Source organism: Oncorhynchus clarkii, chromosome 22 (genome assembly GCF_045791955.1).
Source record: "Oncorhynchus clarkii lewisi isolate Uvic-CL-2024 chromosome 22, UVic_Ocla_1.0, whole genome shotgun sequence".
Lineage (NCBI taxonomy): Eukaryota > Metazoa > Chordata > Actinopteri > Salmoniformes > Salmonidae > Oncorhynchus > Oncorhynchus clarkii.
Window position 1 is genome coordinate 4446004 of NC_092168.1, and position 21264 is coordinate 4467267.

At 42.3% G+C, this 21264-nt stretch overlaps 1 protein-coding gene across 4 annotated transcripts in view; it reads right to left on the reverse strand.

The window, feature by feature from the left end:
• The window catches only part of LOC139380197 (cohesin subunit SA-2), a 43251-nt gene that overhangs the window by 6812 nt on the left and 15175 nt on the right, over positions 1-21264 (reverse strand). For 3 of the 4 annotated variants that reach the window (XM_071122654.1, XM_071122657.1, XM_071122655.1), the window contains 17 exons: positions 21190-21263; positions 20623-20746; positions 20094-20192; positions 18171-18250; positions 17598-17705; positions 17378-17498; positions 17175-17292; positions 15420-15523; positions 4726-4818; positions 4221-4307; positions 3431-3631; positions 3229-3305; positions 3025-3112; positions 2768-2848; positions 2561-2653; positions 1541-1715; positions 31-170 (listed from right to left, as the gene is read on the reverse strand). In XM_071122654.1, the coding sequence (XP_070978755.1) occupies positions 31-170; positions 1541-1715; positions 2561-2653; positions 2768-2848; positions 3025-3112; positions 3229-3305; positions 3431-3631; positions 4221-4307; positions 4726-4818; positions 15420-15523; positions 17175-17292; positions 17378-17498; positions 17598-17705; positions 18171-18250; positions 20094-20192; positions 20623-20746; positions 21190-21263 (1863 nt within the window). The remainder of the gene's footprint in view (positions 1-30; positions 171-1540; positions 1716-2560; positions 2654-2767; positions 2849-3024; positions 3113-3228; positions 3306-3430; positions 3632-4220; positions 4308-4725; positions 4819-15419; positions 15524-17174; positions 17293-17377; positions 17499-17597; positions 17706-18170; positions 18251-20093; positions 20193-20622; positions 20747-21189; position 21264) is intronic. The other variant, XM_071122656.1, reaches the window with a different exon arrangement.

Genomic DNA, 21264 nt, shown 5'->3' on the forward strand with positions numbered 1-21264 from the left:
GCAGAGATCACTTTGTGATAGTAGCATTACCTTCATGTAATACTTAAAGAGATCAGCAGCCATACTCATCTCCAGCACCCCGTGTACTATGAGTTTACAGAAGCCTGCCAATAAGCTCCTACGTCTGTGGAGCTCCTCCAACCTCCCCTCACCAGACTCTACATCACTACCTGAGAGAGATGCAGAACGAGTAAGGGGAAGAAAAGGATGAACGAGAGGAAAAGCAAAAAAGAGAAGAAAGAAAGCGGGGAATGAGAGACAGATGAGAGGGAAAGAGTGGTTTAGTTAGTTTCAGGACAACGGGTTTAACAGGTGGAAATAAGTGACAACATGCAACTATAGTTATGACACCATGTGGGTTCAATCTTTCACAGAGCCAATAAAAACGCTCGCAGAGGTGAACCAAAGTTAATGCTATTTTCTCACGGAAAAACATTGCCCTTATTTCATAACTTAATGCTTTTGCCCCGAGACTGATCTCCAATCCACCACCTAATAGAAAACAGTGTCTATACTATAACGGCCAGGAAGTAAATCAAATAACACAATAGATCTTTATTACATGTTTCAAACCAATAGCCCCATATTGCATTTGTTTGAACATATGAGAAATCCCTTCCTGTGCGCTTATTGACTTATCTGGACAATCCGTGTGAGGACGCAATATGTTTCCCATGAGAAAAGCTGTCATCAGGTACCATTGATTATGAATGCCTCCTCTTGACCATCAATACTCAATACACAGTAAATGGCCCACACAAAATAAATTCTCGGAGAATAAAGCAGTGCATGCGTTTTCTATCGATCCCGTTTCCTTTTTGTTTAAATATAGACTTTTTTTTTTTTCAAAATAACTTTTCCCACTGTGGAATCTGTAAAAAATATATCCAAAAGCTATACAAAGCATCCATAGACACGTCACCTAACAAATACTTGGACTAATCTCTTGGACTAATGTATAATGAGTCTGTGTAGCACTGGGTGTGTATTACTGGCTTTCCTGCACGATTTGAAGTCAACTGTTAGGTCAGGTTTGAGGAGTAGAATATGAAGTGATTTATAGCCTAGGAGCACCTCTGTGTAGATCCATTTAGCTACGACTGCGGCTGTGAATTTAATATCTGAATGTATTATCATGATTAACTTGTAACAGAAACAGGGAGTGAACTGTAAACCTGTGACATACTGTACATCTGTACCATCCTACAGTCTGACAAAGAAAAACAGTGCCATCTGCTGGGGAAAGGTACAAGTGTGTAAGACACACAGGACGAAACAAAGAGACAGAGGTGCTATTTTCTCTAGCCTCATCTTGTCTTACGAATATAATTTTCATCATTATTGCACTCCAACCTGCCTTAATACATTCCTGCAAACTTTGGACAAACTCCTACTGATTTCCAGTCAAGTTTGGGGACCTGGGGGAGAAGGGGTGAGCAAGTCAGGTAGAGGTATGGTAAGAGGGGGTTGCATTAAGCTCGCTCACCCTCTCTAATAGAGTATCTACAGTAATCAGAAGTAGAGTTGTCAATGGTCTCACCCCTGCTATGGCTGTCGTACTCTGCTCCAGTGAAGACGTGCTCCAGAATGAAGGCAAGTAGCGCCCTCTGAAGTTTTGGGTCGGGAGTGTAGAGCAGGGGGCCGTAAGACGAGGGATCCCACACTTGCAACTGGTAGTTGTGGGCCGTCAAGACATCACACAGAGACAGGAATGCCTGGGGGGGGGGGGGGGGGGGAGAAAGTGGGAGAGGGATGGAGAAAAATAATAAAAAGAAGAGACAGGAGCAAGACAACGTATTAGTTTGTTTCACAGTAAAAGAGAGAAGTAGCCAACATTCAGAGAACTATATATATATATTTTTTTTAAACTGACTTGTGGCATGGTTGTCAGAAGTGTTTCTGCTTTAGTAGTTGTCATGATGAATACTAGCTCACGCTAGTTGTGCCCTTCACAGAGAGTGCAGATGAACCACTCAGTGTCAGTGAGGTTATCATACACAGAGATACTGTAGATGGAAAGGCCTGAGCGGTTGAGGACACAATCAATCACATGACCAGTGAGGTAGAACCTCCCAATGGTGTAAGCAGCACATTGTCACATATGCTAGAGCCACCGAAAGGCAGAAACAGAGGAAATAATCATATAAATACTGTTTGTTCTTTAAAGGTCTAATAAAATCACATTTTGACTATAGTACATTTTTACTCATGGGAAGAGATTGCTGATAGTTTATTAGTTTCACTAATTATCAGAATGAGGTATTGGGGTGGCGGTGTAACAAAATCACTAAGATGTAAACGATAACAGAGTCACTAGGACAGTGGAATAACAAAGTTCATAGTTCACTAGTCAATACTGATGCACAACATACAGTACGGGTCCATTTAGACAAAATAACATGGAGGCTAGCAGTCCTGTGTTAAGACCCGCTTCATTGAGCCTGCCTTCTGTGGCAGATGGACAGGATTTACACTTTTGTGACTATTCCATTGAATCCAATGCACCAGTGCAGCTGAAGTATTTAAAGGTTCAGACTAATAGTGCTGCGGTGTGTCCTACCTGCTCCTTCACACTCTGATCGTTGTGGGACAGACAACGTAGACACTTCTCACACAATGCTCTCATCTGACTCCTCTGGGCTACAGCCTTTTCCTGCACACATACACACACACAGCATTCAATACATCTGTCCAACCGTACAAGAAACTAGCTAACTGTAAATAAAGCCGGACTAGCTAACTGTAGGAGGTAATATCAGGTGGTCACCCGTGAGGTCAGGGTTTCTCTACTGGTGTTGAGGTTCCAGAGGACAGAGTAAGATACACACTGCAGAGCTTCCACTGTCAGCTGAGGGCGGAGAGAGAGGGAGGTCAGAGGTGGTGAGGCATGGTGTTCTCAACTGTAAATGCCAAAAGGTTATGTGATTTTCCATATAGGAAGAGCTTGGGGGTTAGTAGGAATGGACTGGTGTGATGTCATTTGACAGAGGGTGACCATAGCTCAGGGCAGGGTATACTATCTACCTGTGTAGGTAATCCACCGTGAATGATCTCCACTGAGAGAAGAGGAAAGACCTGCTCATACAGTCCCCAATGAGACAGGTCCTGGGCACTACAAGAGAGCAGAGCAGGTGTCACATGCGCAGACACGAACGCAGCCATGATCACCTGCGTGCATACACGGGCACAAATGCACACACACACAAACAAACGCACACATCATCTTACTTGTGGAAAGCAGTGAGTTTCTTCAGTGTGGATAGAATCTCTCCGGTCTTTTCCTCATCAGCAGTGAAGTTGCCATCCTGAGAAGAAAGAGAGAAAGAGGGGGAGAGGAACATGGCAACAGATACATAACTCAATCGCCACTCTGTCTTAAAGAAACAACATATATTTATGTATGTGTTACCCATGGCATCTCTGTGCCTACCTGCAGTGCGTCACCCAGCAGTGCTGCCAATCTGTCTGCCCAGCATTGGACCACTGCGTCTCTGCCAGGTCGTGCCAGGGGGTGCCAGGCTGTTTCCTCTCCACACAGGCTGAGGTATGAGCGAGCAGCCGCCTCCAGCACTGCAGGGTCAGTGTGGAGCTCCAAAACAGCTCCCATCTCAGCCAGCAGGCCCGACAACGCCTGAAAGGAAGGGGGACGGAGAAATACTCTTTAAAACAGGGTTGTTCTGACATTTTCTTTAATTTTGGGTGTATAAATAAAACACACTGGCATTGGTGATCTCAAACAAATGGTTGGGTCAATAGACGTTCATGGAGGTTTAACTTTAACCCCTGATCAAGGCCTATGGACTAAATATGTTTTGGACCATTGAAAGTACTGTGAATCATACAAGAATGCTGGAGATCTTTTCCTTCTCAAATCTGATTTAATAGTCTCACCAGCAGAAGGTGCTAAGAGCCGTCTGCAAACAACAGGATCGCAAAGTAATTGCTGAGAAGTACATAGCTCACATGTCCCGTACACTAATACAATATAATAAATGATTACTAGTCTTGTCATGTATTTCTCACTCATTCATCTCTATGGTATTTGTTTAACATGTTCTTGTTAGTCATTTACCAAACACTTTTTCCAGACCTACTTAGAATAAGTGCATTCAACTAAAGTAGGTATCACCATCACTGGAATTTTGCATTTGTTGACAACTTTTACAAGAACAATGTAAAAGTGCTGGCTGGCTATAAAGCACATTTTCAAGTAAGCTGACCTGTGGGAATTCTGCATTTGGCGAATCTGGGTGTAAGTACTGAGGTATCTTCAAAAGAGATGCCACAGTTTCTGGGCTCCCTGAATACTAGGAATATAATTATCACAATCATCATATCACAATTATCACAACCATCATCAATCATCATCATCATTGTTTTGATTAGTCTGCACACCAGTTGGTTCATTGTAGCAAAAGCCATGTTAGTTGTGAGATTGTTAGACGGAATATAACCGGTCCCCTGCTGGATTGTAATGCCCTCTAGTGGCAGTAGCCTTAACAGATCTTAACTAGCAGGAGGATAAAAAGTGTCATATCAATCACTATTGTCATTCTCTTAACCATCATCAGTAGCAGCATTATCATCAATGTCATCGCCATCCTTTCTGTCATCATAAGCCCTCCTGCACTGGTGTAATATGTTCCCATGAAAGAGTGTGTTTTAATGTGTGTGTGTGTGTGTGTGTGTGTGTGTGTGTGTGTGTGTGCATGTATATGTTCTTACCTTAATCAGCAACTGTGGCAGTACCTTGAGGAAGTGTTCAGTGAGTCTGCCACAGTCATCTACCTGAGACTTTTTTTCTCTGGCACTTACCAACTGTCAAAAACAGTGTTACATTTACAAGATATATATATATATATATATATAATATTCATTTATTACTATTATTAACCCATCCACCACCCATACACATATTACAAAAACTGCATACACCACTGTTAAAAAGTTTGGGGTCACTTAGAAATGTCCTTGTTTTAGAAAAGCAACATTTTCATCCATTAAAATAACAGAAAAATGATTTGAAATACAGTGTAGACATTGTTAATGTTGTAAATAACTATTGTAGCTGGAAACAGCTGATTTTTAATGGAATATCTACACAGGCGTACAGAGGCCCATTATCAGCAACCATCACGCCTGTGTTCCAATGGCACGATGTGTTAGCTAATCCAAGTTTATCATTTTAAAAAGGCTAATTGATCATTAGAAAACCCTTTTGCAATTATGTTAGCACAGCTGAAAACAAAACTGGCCTTCTTTAAAAGAGTTGAGTATCTTGTCAGTCTATTCTTGTTCCGAGAAATTAAGGCTATTCCATGCAAGAAATTGCCAAGAAACTGAAGATCTGGTACAACGCTGTGTACTACTCCCTTCACGGAACAGCGCAAACTGGCTCAGAATAGAATCGACAGAATAGAAAGAGGAGTGGGAGGCCCTGATGCACAACTGAGCAAGAGGACAAGTACATTAGAGTGTCTAGTTTGAGGAAACAGACACCTCACAAGTCCTCAACTGGCAGTTTCATTAAATAGTACCGGCAACACACCAGTCTCAATGTCAACAGTGAAGAGGCGACTCCGGGACGCTGGCCTTCTAGGCAGAGTTTCTCAGTCCAGTGTCTGTTATTTTTCCCCATCTTAATCTTTTATTTTTATTGGCCAGTCTGAGGTACAGCTTTTACTTTGCAACTCTGCCTAGAAGGGCAGCATCCCGGAGTCGCCTCTTCACTGTCAATGTTGAGACTGTTGTTTTGCAGTCCCACATACCAGTCAAAAGTTTGGACACACCTACTCATTCCAGGGTTTTTCTTTATTTTTTTACATTGTAGAATAATAGTAAAGATATCAAAACTAAGAAATAACACATATGGAATCATGTAGTAAACAAACAAAAAAAAGTGTTAAACAAATCCAAATATATTTTAGACTTCAGATTCTTCAAAGTAGCCACCCTTTTCCTTGATGACAGCTTTACACACTCTTGGCATTCTCCCAACAAAGAGGTAGTCATCTGGAATGCATTTCAATTAACAGGTGTACCTTGTGAAAAGTTAATTTGTGGAATTTCTTTCCTTCTTAACATGTTTGAGCCAATCAGTTGTGTTGTGACAAGATAGGGTTGGTATACAGATGATAGCCCTATTTGGTAAAAGACCAAGTCCATATTATGGCAAGAGCAGCTCAAATAAGTAAAGATAAATGACAATCCATCATTACTTTAAGACATGAAGGTCAGTCAATGTGGAACATTTCAAGAACTTTGAAAGTTTTCAAGTGCAGTCGCAAAAACCATCAAGCGCTATGAAGAAACTGGCTGTCATGTGGAATGCCACAGGAAAGGAAGACACAGAGTTACCTCTGCTGCAGAGGATAAGTTCATTGGAGTTACCAGTCTCATAAATCGGCAATTAACTGCACCTCAGATTGCAGTCCAAATAAATGCTTCACAGAGTTCAAGTAACAGACATCAACATCAACTGTTCAGAAGAGACGGTGTGAATCAGGCCTTCATGGTCAAATTGCTGCAAAGAAACCACTACTAAAAAAGGACACCAATAAGAAGAAGAGACTATCTTGGGCCAAGAAACTCGAGCAATGGACATTAGACCGGTGGAAATCTGTCCTTTGGTCTGATGAGTCCAAATTTGAGATTTGTCTTCGTGAGACGCAGAGTAGGTGAACGGATGATCTCTGCATCTGTGGTTCTCACCGTGTTATGATGCTTTGCTGGTGACACTGTCAGTGATTTTTTAGAAGTCAAGGCACACTTAACCAGCATGGCTAACACAGCATTCTGCAGCGATACGCCATGTCATCTGGTTTGCGCTTGGTGGGACTATCATTTGTTTTTCAATAGGACAATGACCCAAAACACACCTCAAGGCTGTGTAATTGCTATTATTTGACCAAGAAGGAGAGTGATTGAGTGCTGCATCAGATGACCTGGCCTCCACAATCACCCGACCTCAACCCAAAGGAGTTGGTTTGGGGTGAGTTGCGCCACAGACTGAAGAAACAGTAGCCAACAAGTGCTCATCATATGTGGGAACTCCTTCAAGTCTGTTGGAAAAGCATTCCAGGTGACTACCTCATGAAGCTGGTTGAGAGAATGCCAAGAGTGTACAAAGCTGTCAAGGCAAAGGGTGGCTACTTTGAAGAATACCAAATATAAAAATGTTTAACGTGTTTAACAATTTTGGTTACTACATGATCCATATGTTATTTCATAGTTTTGATGTCTTCACTATTATTCAACAATGTAAAACATTGTAAAAATAAAGAAAAACCCTTGAATGAGTAGTTGTCAACTTTTGACTGGTACTGTACATACACATGGTACTTTTATATGAAGCAGTCACATAACAATAATACATTACTGAACATAAACTCTTTAATTCCAACCCTCAGCCACTCTCAGCACATCCCACCTACTGTATCACCACAGACCACCATTGTTTGGTTTCCATGTGCCATATATTTTTCGATTGTGCTGTGATGTTTTACATACATTTTTAATCTTTCTAATCGTATAGTATGCACAGATCATGAACTTTCCTACGAGTATTATATTATTTATTGACTTGGCTTTCCAAATCGCCCAACACTGCAATTTATAAGGTTCATTTTAAGTGAATGTTGTGATTATTTTACCATTTCTGAACCTGTGGCCAGAAACCACCTACATAGGGGCGATAACAGAATAAATTATCTAGACATTGTCATGTACAGTATACCCGCTCTCTGGCGCTCTAGGTCACCTGGCTGCTCATTATTACGCACACCTGTCACCATTGTTACGTGCACCAGCGCCTCAGACACACCTGGGCTTCATCACCTTCTTGATTACCTTCCCTATATCTGTCACTCCCTTTGGTTCCTTCCCCAGGCGTTATTGTTTCTGTTCCATGCATGTACGCTGCTTGTGTTTCTTGTTTCGTCCATGTTCGTTTATCTATTAAATTATTCCCTCGCTGTAATTGCTTCCCGACTCTGAGCGTACACGTTAAAGGGATTGTCTCTTCGCAGCAAAATCTACAGAGCTGAGATTGTTGTATATACAGTGGGCAAAAAAGTATTTAGTCAGCCACCAATTGTGCAAGATCTCCCACTTAAAAAGATGACTGGCCAGTAATTGTAGGATTTTTTTTTAAATATAATTTATTTGCAAATTATGGTGGAAAATAAGTATTTGGTCACCTACAAACAAGCAAGATTTCTGGCTCTCACAGACCTGTAACTTCTTCTTTAAGGGGCTCCTCTGTCCTCCACTCAGTACCTGTATTAAATGGCACCTGTTTGAACTTGTTATCAGTATAAAAGACACCTGTCCACAACCTCAAACAGTCACACTCCAAACTCCACTATGGCCAAGACCAAAGAGCTGTCAAAGGACACCAGAAAAAAAAATGTAGAACCGTGAGCAAAAATCCCAGAACCACACGGGGGAATGACCTGCAGAGAGCTGGGACCAAAGTAACAAAGCCTACCATCAGTAACACACTACGCTGCCAGAGACTCAAATCCTGCAGTGCCAGACGTGTCCCCCTGCTTAAGCCAGTACATGTCCAGGCCCATCTGAAGTTTGCTAGAGAGCATTTGGATGATCCAGAAGAAGATTGGGAAATGTCATATGGTCAGATGAAACCAAAATATAACTTTTTGGTAATAACTCAACTCGTCGTGTTTGGAGGACAAAGAATGCCGAGTTGCATCCAAAGAACACCATACCTACTGTGAAGCATGGGGGTGGAAACATCATGCTTTGGGGCTGTTTTTCTGCAAAGGGACCAGGACGACTGATCCGTGTAAAGGAAAGAATGGGGCCATGTATCGTGAGATTTTGAGTGAAAACCTCCTTCCATAAGCAAGGGCATTGAAGAAGAAACGTGGCTGGGTCTTTCAGCATGACAATGATCCCAAACACACCGCCCGGGCAACGAAGGAGTGGCTTCGTAAGAAGCATTTCAAGGACCTGGAGTGGCCTAGCCAGTCTCCAGATCAACCATATAGAAAATCTTTGGGGGGAGTTGAAAGTCCGTGTTGCCCAGCAACAGCCCCAAAACATCACTGCTCTAGAGGAGATCTGCATGGAGGAATGGGCCAAAATACCAGTAACAGTGTGTGAAAACCTTGAAGAATTACAGAAAACGTTTGACCGCTGTCATTGCCAACAAAGGGTATATAACAAAGTATTGAGATAAACTTTTCTTATTTTCCACCATAATTTGCAAATAAATTCATTAAAAATCCTACAATGTGATTTTCTGGAATTTTTTTTCTCATTTTGTCTGTCATAGTTGAAGTGTACCTATGATGAAAATTACAGGCCTCTCATCTTTTTAAGTGGGAGAACTTGCACAATTGGTGGCTGACTAAATACTTTTTTGCCCCACTGTAACTACCCAAAAAATATGGAAAATTAAACAGATGGATCATATTAATAGAATTAATAACAGCCCTAATATATATAAGAAAGACCTAGCAAGGTTATAAGCATGTTGGCGCAGCCCGGTCAGTTCATTGGATGCAAATGTTTTGAATCGGTAGGGTAGCCTAGTGGTTAGAGCGTTGGACTAGTAACCGAAAGGTTGCAAGTTCAAACCCCCGAGCTGACAAGGTACAAATCTGTCGTTCTGCCCCTGAACCCACTGTTCCTAGGCCGTCATTGAAAATAAGATTTTGTTCTTAACTGACTTGCCTAGTTAGATAAAGGTCAAAATAAAATAAATGTTTACAAATTTGAACCACTCCACAAAAAAACAAACTATAGTTTTGGCAAGACGGTTAGGACATCTACTTTGTGATTGACACAAGTAATTTTTCACAGACAGATTATTTCACTAATCACAATTCCAGTGGGTCAGAAGTTTACATACACTAAGTTGACTGTGCCTTTAAACAGCTTGGAAAATTTCAGAAAATTATGTCATGGCTTTAGAAGCTTCTGATGGGCTAATTGACATCATTTGACTCAATTGGAGGTGTACCTGTGGATGTATTTCAAGACCTACCTTCAAACTCAGTGCCTCTTTGCTTGACATCATGGGAAAATCAAAAGAAATCAGCCAAGACTTCAGAAAAACTATTGTAGCCCTCCACAAGTCTGGTTCATCCTTGGGAGCAATTTCCAAATGCCTGAATGTACCACGTTCATCTGTACAAACAATAGTACGCAAGTATAAACACTATGGGACCACACTGCCGTCATACCGCTCAGGAAGGAGACGCGTTCTGTCTCCTAGAGATGAACATACTTTAATGCCAAAAAGTGCAATATTGACATGACACAAGTCCTATATTGACATAACCTGAAAGGCCGCTCAGCAAGGAAAAAGCCACTGCTCCAAAACCACTAAAATAGCCTGACTACGGTTTGCAACTGCATATGGGGACAAAGACCGTACTTTTTGGAGAAATGTCCTCTGGTCTGATGAAACAAAAATAGAACTGTTTGTCCATAATGACCATCGTTATGTTTGGAAGCCATACACCACTATCCCAACCGTGAAGCACGGGGGTGGCAGCATCATGTTGTGAGGGTGCTTTGCTGCAGGAGGGACTGGTGCACTTCACAAAATAGATGGCATCGTGAGAAAGGAAAATTACGTGGATATATTGAAGGAACATCTCAAGTTAAAGATTGGCCGCAAATGGGTCTTCCAAATGGACAATGACCCCAAGCATACTTCCAAAGTTGTGGCAAAATGGCTTAAGGACAACAAAGTCAAGGTATTTGAGTGGCCATCACAAAACACTGACCTCAAACCTGGGCAGAACTGAAAAAGCGTTTGTGAGCAAGGAGGCCTACAAACCTGACTCAGTTACACCAGCTCTGTCAGGAGGAATGGGCCAGAATTCACCCAACTTATTGTGGGAAGTTTGTGGAAGGCTACCTGAAATGTTTGACCCAAGTTAAACAATTTAAAGGCAATAATACCAAATACATTAGTATGGAAACTTCAGACCCACTGAGACTGATTCATTTTTGGGGGAAATAAATCCTTCTCTCTACTATTATCCTGACATTTCACATTCTTGAAATAAAGTGGTGATCCTAACCGACCTAAGACAGGGAAAGTTTTACTAGGATTAAATGTCAGGAATTGTGAAAAACTGAGTTTAAATGTATTTGGCTTAGGTGTATGTAAACTTCAACCGTATATATATATATATATTATATATATATATATAATATATATATATATATATCCAGACCAGGTCTTTATGTATATTACATGCAAGACATATTTCATATAGTCCTCATTATATCCTGTTTTATTCTGACAGAAATGGAAGGAAAAAGTAGCATAGATGCTAATGACTGCCAGTAAAAATTTGTTTTAGGTATTCCTTTATGGGTAGTGTGATGCCTAAGTTCAACTTAGAATCGACTCGGACATAGCCATGGCACGAAAGCCAAGCATACATGTACCACTAAAAATCCAGAACGAGTAAACCTGTAAAACCAATCACACACCTTTTGTTTTTATCCCCGGGTCGTTGCTCTATCACCTTGGCTGTTTTACACCTAGACCTATATCATTAGGATCATTAGAATATAAAAGGTAGCGTAAATAGCTTATATCGAAATACATAATATACCTCTCGCTTAGAGAAGTGCTTCCATAAGACAGTTACTGTGTTGGTTCTACCGTTAACTTTAAACTGTTTATCCCTGTGTTAAACAGCCCACACACACTAAAGACAATAACCCTGTTGACAATACGTAATCCATTTTCCGGTGTGTATCGGGACAATAACATGTCCTTTACATTTTAATATTGAGATACATTTGTTAAATGTAAAATGATAATGACACCAATTATTTTAGGATTGTATAGGTGAGTGGGCAAACCAAGGCAGGTTTTAATTTCTATAATCCTTTATCCTAGATTGTAAATACACTGCTCAAATAAATAAAGGGAACACTAAAATAACATATCCTAGATCTGAATGAATGAAATATTCTTATTAAATACTTTTTTCTTTACATAGTTGAATGTGCTGACAACAAAATCACACAAAAATGATCAATGGAAATCAAATTTATCAACCCATGGAGGTCTAGATTTGGAGTCACACTCTAATTTTAAGTGGAAAACCACACTACAGGCTGATCCAACTTTGATGTAATGTCCTTAAAACAAGTCTAAATGAGGCTCAGTAGTGTGTGTGGCCTCCACGTGCCTGTATGACCTCCCTACAATGCCTGGGCATGCTCCTGATGAGGTGGCGGATGGTCTCCTGAGGGATCTCCTCCCAGACCTGGACTAAAGCATCCGCCAACTCCTGGACAGTCTGTGGTGCAACGTGGCGTTGGTGGATGGAGCGAGACGTGATGTCCCAGATGTGCTCAATTGGATTCAGGTCTGGGGAACGGGCGGGCCAGTCCATAGCATCAATGCCTTCCTCTTGCAGGAACTGCTGACACACTCCAGCCACATGAGGTCTAGCATTGTCTTGCATTAGGAGGAACCCAGGGCCAACCGCACCAGCATATGGTCTCACAAGGCGTCTGAGGATCTCATCTCGGTACCTAATGGCAGTCAGACTACCTCTGGCGAGCACATGGAGGGCTGTGCGGCCCCCCAAAGAAATGCCAACCCACACCATGACTGACCCACCGCCAAAACGGTCATGCTGGAGGATGTTGCAAGCAGCAGAACGTTCTCCATGGCATCTCCAGACTCTGTCACGTCTGTCACGTGCTCAGTGTGAACCTGCTTTCATCTGTGAAGAGCACAGGGCGCCAGTGGTGAATTGGCCAATCTTGGTGTTCTCTGGCAAATGCCAAACGTCCTGCACGGTGTTGGGCTGTAAGCACAACCCCCACCTGTGGACGTCGGGCCCTCATACCACCCTCATAGAGTCTGTTTCTGACCGTTTGAGCAGACACATGCACATTTGTGGCCTGCTGGAGGTCATTTTGCAGGGCTCTGGCAGTGCTCCTCCTGCTCCTCCTTACACAAAGGCGGAAGTAGCGGTCCTGCTGCTGGATTGTTGCCATCCTACGACCTCCGCCACGTCTCCTGATGTACTGGCCTGTCTCCTGGTAGCGCCTCCATGCTCTGGACACTACGCTGACACACAGCAAACCTTCTTGCCACAATTCGCATTGATGTGCCATCCTGGATGAGCTGCACTACCTGAGCCACTTGTGTGGGTTGTAGACTCCGTCTCATGCTACCACTAGAGTGAAAGCACCGCCAGCATTCAAAAGTGACCAAAACATCCGCCAGGAAGCATAGGAACTGAAAAGTGGTCTGTGGTCACCACCTGCAGAACCACTCCTTTATTGGGGGTGTTTTGCTAATTGCCTAGAATTTCCACCTGTTGTCTATTCCATTTGCACAACAGCATGTGAAATGTATTGTCAATCAGTGTTGCTTCCTAAGTGGACAGTTTGATTTCACAGAAGTGTGAATTTGATGACTTGGAGTTACATTGTGTTGTTTAAGTGTTCCCTTTATTTTTTGAGCAGTGTATATTTGCCACTGCAATCAGTACAATATAAAATCATGTAAGCCTTGAAATTTAAGTGATACTCATTCTTGAACATCATTCCAGAAAGGATTTGTAAGAGAGCAATAAAACAAGAGTTGTATTACATAAATGTATTTCTGTTCAACGAAAAATGCCAAAATATATAAACTCAGCTAAAAAAAAAAGGAAACGTCCCTTTTTCAGGACCCTGTCTTTCAAATATAATTTGTAAAAATCCAAATGTCTTCATTGTAAAGGGTTTAAACACCGTTTCCCATGCTTGTTGAACAATAACAATTAATGTACATGCACCTGTGGAACGGTCTTTAAGACACTAACAGCTTACAGACAGTAGGCAATTATGGTCACAGTTATGAAAACTTAGGACACTAAAGAGGCCTTTCTACTGACTCTGAAAAACACCAAAATAAAGATGCCACGGGTCCCTGCTCATCTGCGTAATAGTGCCTTAGGCATGCTCCAAGGAGGCATGAGGACTGCAGATGTGGCCAGGGCAATAAATTGCGAGACACCTAAGACAGCCATACAGGGAGACAGGATGGACAGCTGATCATCCTCGCAGTGGCAGACCACGTGTAACAACACCTGCACAGGATCGTTACATCCGAACATCACACCTGCGGTACAGGTACAGGATGGCAACAACAACTGCTCGAGTTACACCAGGAATGCACAATCCCTCCATCAGTGCTCAGACTGTCCGCAATAGGCTGAGAGAGGCTGGACAGAGGGCTTTTAGGCCTGTTGAAAAGGCAGGTCCTCACCAGACATCACCGGCCTATATTGGCAATCCCACCGTCGCTGGACCAGACAGGACTGGCAAAAATTGCTATTCACAGACGAGTCGCAGATTTGTCTAACCAGAGGTGATGGTCGGATTCGCGTTTATCGTTGGAGGAATGAGCATTACATCGAGACCTGTACTCTGAAGCGGAATCGATTTGGAGGTGGAGGGTCCATCATGGTCTGGGGCTGTGTGTCTCAGCATCATCAGACTGAGCTCGTTGTCATTGCAGGCAATCTCAACGCTGTGCATTACAGGGAAGACATCCTCCCCCCTCATGTGCTACTCTTCCTGCAGGCTCATCATGACATGGCCCTCCAGCATGACAATGCCACCAGCCATACTGCTCGTTCTGTGCGTGATTTCCTGCAAGACAGGAATGTCAGTGTTCTGCCATGGCCAGCGAAGAGCCCGGATGTCAATCTCATTGAGCACGTCTAGGACCTGTTGGATCAGAGGGTGAGGGCTAGGGCCATTCCCCCCCAGAAATGTCCAGGAACTTGCAGGTGCCTTGGTAGAAGAGTGGGGTAACATCTCACAGCAAGAACTGGCAAATCTGGTACAGTCCATGAGGAGGAGATGCACTGCAGTACTTAGTGCAGCTGGTGGCCACACCAGATACTGACTGTTATTTTGACCCCCCCCCCCATTTGTTCAGGACACATTATTCCATTTCTGTTAGTCACAGGTCTGTGGAACTTGTTCAGTTTATGTCTCAGTTGTTGAATCATGTTATGTTCATACAAATATTTACACATGTTAAGTTTGCTGAAGATAAATGCAGTTGACAGTGATCACATGTTTCTTTTTTTTTGCTGAGTTCATATTTTAAGGCCAAAAACATAATCACAGATACAACTAAAAGCAAGGGTTTCATCCAGCATTTACCTATCCAATCATGTGAAAGAAGCATTTTCAAACAGGGTAGTTCTCGGCTGCAGTCTGACTCCCTAATCTTCTCCCCAAAGAGTGCACTTACTCAAAGCGTTAGGTTGGAGGTGTAATAAATATGGTGTACACTATTACCAATCCAATGTTCTTGAAATCCTTGTGGGGGAGTAAACGAGTCCAAACGTCAAGAAGAATGGGTGATAATGGTAATTGCACTTCAGCCTCTCCAACACACTGACCTTCTTGCATGTGCTCCTTCCCGCCAGCAGGGGTCCCTCTACTGCCTGACGCACTGATGCCACCAATAGCTCTACAACCAGAGACTGCTCTCCAGCACTCAGATCTGAGGACACACACATCATATGATATGATGCACACATAGAAACAAACACACAAATGCATGTTACAGGACAGACAGCTTTTGCACTCTGCATACACCCTCTGGTGCTATTGCTCTGTCACTTAGCATAGGCTAATTTAGCTGGGGTTTAGAACAAATATGAAACCGTTGCTAGTTTAGCGCTCAGTTGTGCATTAGGTTAAACGTGACTGCAAGTTAAAACTCTCTTTGAAGGCTAAACCTGAATTAACCAAGGAGAGAGCAATAGACACCATTTATTCAAAACAGCACTATTCCCTGGCTAATATTCCATATTAGGGTGCCATTCTGGACACCATCCCTGGTTTTCCCAGTTCTAAATCAGATGCTGATGTCATGTGGCTCAGAGTGTGGGTGTAAGCAAAGAACTACAGGGGTGTTGACATAGATGATAGGAGCACAACATAGTCATTGGAGTACACACACATTGTTAAACATGTAGGCTTGAAAATCTAATTAAAATAAATCACATAATTACTTTAAGAAATTATTGTTTAATAACTAGTATAAGATGTCAATAAGTGTGTATATTTAAAACAAATTGAAATTATTAATTACAGGACAGGACTCTTATTATGAAGTATTCCCAAAAAAATCGTGACCAGGAAGTGCTTCAGATTCAAAACAAGCGGATGGCGGGGCAAGCGAAGCCTGGCAAAGATTTTGGACGAAGGGACAAGAGGTCGGAAATGACGGTGAATAGTGCGGACGAAATGGAGAAGAAGTTAGTGAAGCAACAGCTGAATAGCCACACCAAAACGTACAATATCAAAAGTCAAGCCAAGCTATTGTTTATAGGGAAAATATGAGCATTTATTATATTGCGGCAAACATTGGTTGGAACTTATTTTAGCCAAAGAAAATGGCTCAACAGAATGAAACAAAACACTTATGAACTAGTTAAAAGTTTGGAACAGGCTATATTGCAGCAATTACCAACAAAAGGCTAGTAGTGCCTACCGTACCCAACAAATTACATCAATAGGCTGAAAACAATAATATTTATTCTACAACAGGCCTACTTGTAACTTAACTATATACGGACCACACCATTTAAAAAAGACAGATCAAATTTAATTTCGCCAACAAAAATGTCTCAACAGAATGAAAAAAAACTCATTTTGTATATTTCAACTGAATTAGATGAATAAACATGCCTACAATAACAATACAATAATAATAATAAAAATTATAAATACAAAAATAAATAAAAGTTCCAAAATTACATCCTACCTGGATAGCGAGTTGCACACAGTAGTCTGCATTTGGCAACGGCAACATTCTTCTCAGACATTTCCCTTGTAGGCGTTTCACTATAGGCATACCACTGAGTTTCTAAACCATACTATCTTTCAGCATACTCTTTTTCCTCTAATTTTTGTTTACGTCAAGGAAAGATGCCTCCATCTTCACAATCAACAGTAGCCAAGGCCAGGGCTCCTCTCTCACTTTCCTCAGCAGCAGGAGCGGGCATGTCAGGCAGCGCAAAAGGAGTGAGAGAATAGTGGTGTATGATAGGAAGCCAAATCTGGGATTTATTTTGACCAACTACAATTTTATTTATCGGCCAAATGCCGGCTGTTACCGGCTAACGGAAACCCTGACACACACTGACCTGCATCCTGAGTGGAGGGGTCCTGTAGCAGTAACGAGGTAAGAGATGACCAGTCCTTCAGCATGGCACCAGCGCAGTCCCACAGACTGTCTACCAGGTATACTACATGCTGATGGAGCTAGAAAGAGAATACACACATTCACTGTCCACCTGTGCTGATGTAAAAACAGAATACATACCAACACACAGGCACTTTCTCTTACCTCACTGTCCTGGTAGAAGTGCAGCAGAGCCCTCACTCTGGCTGTCGTCAGCTGTGTGTGTGTGTCCTGCTCACTCGCCCCCTCTCTGAGGTCAGGTGCCGGAGTAGGGGAGCTGAGCAGCCTGACAGCAGAGATGAGAATGTCACCCCATTCACTTACTCTCACTATTATAGATACCCCAGCTAATGTATATGGTCTATGGCCAACCCACTGCACTGACCGTGTGTAGAGCAGCTCTCCTGCGGTGGTAGCCAGAGGACGATGTGAGGAGTACACCAACTGGAACAGCTGCTTATAGTCCTCAGGATTAATAACCTCATCAGCTGACCTGAGAGGTAGGGGAAGGGGGGGTTGGAGAGAGAAAGAAAAGGAAAGAAGGGGCGATGGCCAAAGAGAGGAGGGGAAGTTGATTAAGTATTTTAGAATGGATGTCATATTAGCACCTTTATCCTCAAACTTTTGGTGATTCCGACAATTCCCCGTGAAATGACCCGCTGCAAACAAGCAGCGAATTGAACATTCATTTTGACCGAGTGGCATTCATGATAATGTGTATCCAAGTCTCTGTGTTGTGGTGTCAACACATTTCATATTCACTTTCACTCGACATTTGAGGATTTGAAAGTGTTCAGAAATAAACAGCGCAACTCAAAAGCATCAATTATAACCTAACAACCGAGGAGATTCTGGACGCTCTCTGAATTTTCAGACAGAAACAGCAATGACCAAACCCAATAAATACTGTATACGTCTCTGGATAGTTTGTGTGTTTAAAAGAGAGACAATGACTCACTGGGAGATGAGTATGAGTAGTCTCAGGGTCTGAACTGCCACCTCGTGGTCCTTGTCCAGAGTCATAGAGATCATCCTGTCCTGTAGAGATCAGATAGCACAGTTAAAAGGGGAAATCTGCAGTTGAAATGACAACGGAGCCTCTGTTTTAGAATAAAGCTGACACACACACACACACACACACACACACACACACAGTACCAGTCAAAAGTTTGGACACACCTAATCATTCCAGGGTTTTTCTTTATTTTGACTATTTTCTACATCGTAGAATAGTGAAAACATCAACACTGATATAACACATATGAAATAATGTAGTAAACAAAAGTGTTAAAACAAATCAAAATATATCTTAGATTTTAGATTCTTCAAAGACGCCACCCTTAGCCTTGATGACAGGTTTGCACACTGTTGACATTGTCAACCAGCTTAATTTGATTTTTTACATTTCTTTTCACCTTTATTTAACCAGGGAGGCCAGTTGAGAACAAGTTATCATTTACAACTGCGACCTGGCCAAGATAAAGCAAAGCAGGGCGACAAAAACAACAGAGTTACACAAACAAATGTATAGTCAATAACACAATAGACAAAAATCTATGTACAGTGTGTGCAAATGTAGAAGAGTAGGCAATAAATAGGACATATTTTTTTTTTTAACCCCTTTTTCTCCCCAATTTCGTGGTATCCAATTGTTAGTAGTTACTGTCTTGTCTCATTGCTACAACTCCTGCACGGACTCGGGAGAGCTGAAGGTCGAGAGCCATGCGTCCTCCGAAACACAACCCACAACACAACACAGCGCGCATTCAACCCCGAAGCCAGCCGCACCAATGTGTCGGAGGAAACACCGTACACCTAGCGACCTGGTCAGCGCGCACTGTGCTCGGCCCGCCAGAGGATTCGCTAGTGCACGATGTACTGCAGCTATTTGTGCCATCAGAGTCCCTGGGTTCGCGCCCAGGCTCTGTCGTAACCGGCCGCGACCGGGAGGTCCGTGGGCCGCCTGCACAATTGGCCTAGCGTCGTCCGGGTTAGGGAGGGCTTGGTCGGTAGGGATGTCCTTGTCTCATCGCGCACCAGCGACTCCTGCGGCGGGCTGGGCGCAGTGCGCGCTAGCCAAGGTTGCCAGGTGCACGGTGTAGCCTCCGACGCATGCCAGCCGGGATGGATGCGCGCTGTGTTAAGAAGCAGTGCGGCTGGTTGGGTTGTGTATCGGAGGACGCATGACATTCAACCTTAGTCTCTCCCGAGCCCGTACGGGAGTTGTAGCGATGAGACAGGATAGTAGCTACTACAACAATTGGATACCACGAAAAAGGGGTAAAAATTCAACAAACAAAAAAATAGACTGACGAGTTTCAGAAGAAAGGTCTTTGTTTCTGGCCATTTGAGCCTGTAATCAACTCCAGATACTCAACTAGTCTAAAGAAGGCCAGTTTTATTGCTTCTTTAATCAGAACAAGAGTTTTCAGCTGTTAACAATTGGGTTTTCTAATGATCAATTAGCCTTTTAAAAATGATAAAATTGGATTAGCTAACACAACGTGCCATTGGAACACGGAAGTGATGGTTGCTGATAGCGGGCCTCTGTCTGCCTATGTCGATATTCCATAAAGATAATCTGCCGTTTCCAGCTATAATAGTAATTTACAACATTAACAATGTATTTCTGATCACTTATGTTATTTTAAATGGACAAAAACATTGCTTTTCTTTAAAAAAACTAGGAAATGTCTAAGTGACCCCAAACCTTTGAACGGTAGTGTTAAATACATGTAGCAACAGCAGATTTCCCATTTAACACGCATGCATCTACCCACACAAACAAGCACGCACATACAGTATACTCACACACACACACACACACACACACACACACACTGGGTTGTGCACAGGCACATGTACTGTACACACACTGTACCTTGAAGCGGCTGTTGAAGAGGTCTAGTTTGGGCAGGAGGAGCGGGTCTCCATACAGACCCTGTAGCCCCAACACACACTTCAGACGCACGTCAGGTAGCTAGGGGGAGGGAGAAGAATGTGTGTACAGTTTAAAATTGTGTTTATGTGTAACAGAGGGAATTCTGTCCCTGTCCTTCTCAGCCAGGACACGATCCCAGCATCCTCTGCACAACACATCGTCACTTGAAGAGAACTGCAAACCAAGAAGCTATCCTGTCACACCTTGAGCAGTTAACTTTAGAGCTCAGGGAGAGTGACATCAGCTAACACCTTGCAACATCTGGTTAGATTCTGCAATTGTGACAACAAAATAACGTGTTCTAACAGAAAACAAATTACACAAAAGGATACACTGACTTAAAACTTCAACAAGCCTTTGTTTCTGCAAGTAAAGATGGTTAAGCTAAAAGTTAATGAACCAAAACTCCTAACTAAATGTGTCTTTGTGCAGGCTACATGTTTTTGTTGTGGTGGTTGTTGTTGCTTACCTTGTCATGCATCATCCAGCCCATGTATTTGAGGTAGCTGTCAGTCAGAAACACTGGACTGTAAAGTTTCATCCATACAGCCAGCTCTTCCATACACATGGACCGGATCTCTGGGAGCACATCCCTACAGAAGACAAAATATAAACAATTACTTTTATTACAAGTACAGTATCAGTCAAAAGTTGACACACCTAGAATGCCAACAGTGTGCAACGTTGTCATCAAGGGAAAGGGTGGCTACTTTAAAGAATCTCACTTGTTTGATTACTACAACATTCCATATGTGTTATTTTATAGTTTTGATGTCTTCACTATTATTATACAATGTAGAAAAGAGTCAAAAGAAAAGAAAAATCCTTGAATGAGTAGGTGTGTCCAAACTTACTGTAGATGTAATACAGTACATGCCAATACTTACCAAATGTATTTCCAAAAACATTTCAATAGTCTACTTCAACTGTCTAAATACTTATTTTGAAAATGCATTTGAAAGTAATATAAGAAATATTTCAATCCAGGTCTGATTGAAAACACAAATGGGGTGAGTAGAGTAAACAGCATGCTTACCGGTATCTCTTCAGGAAGACTCCTTTGAATATGGCATCCATCATGTTTTCTATCTCCACCCTTCTATCCTGCAGC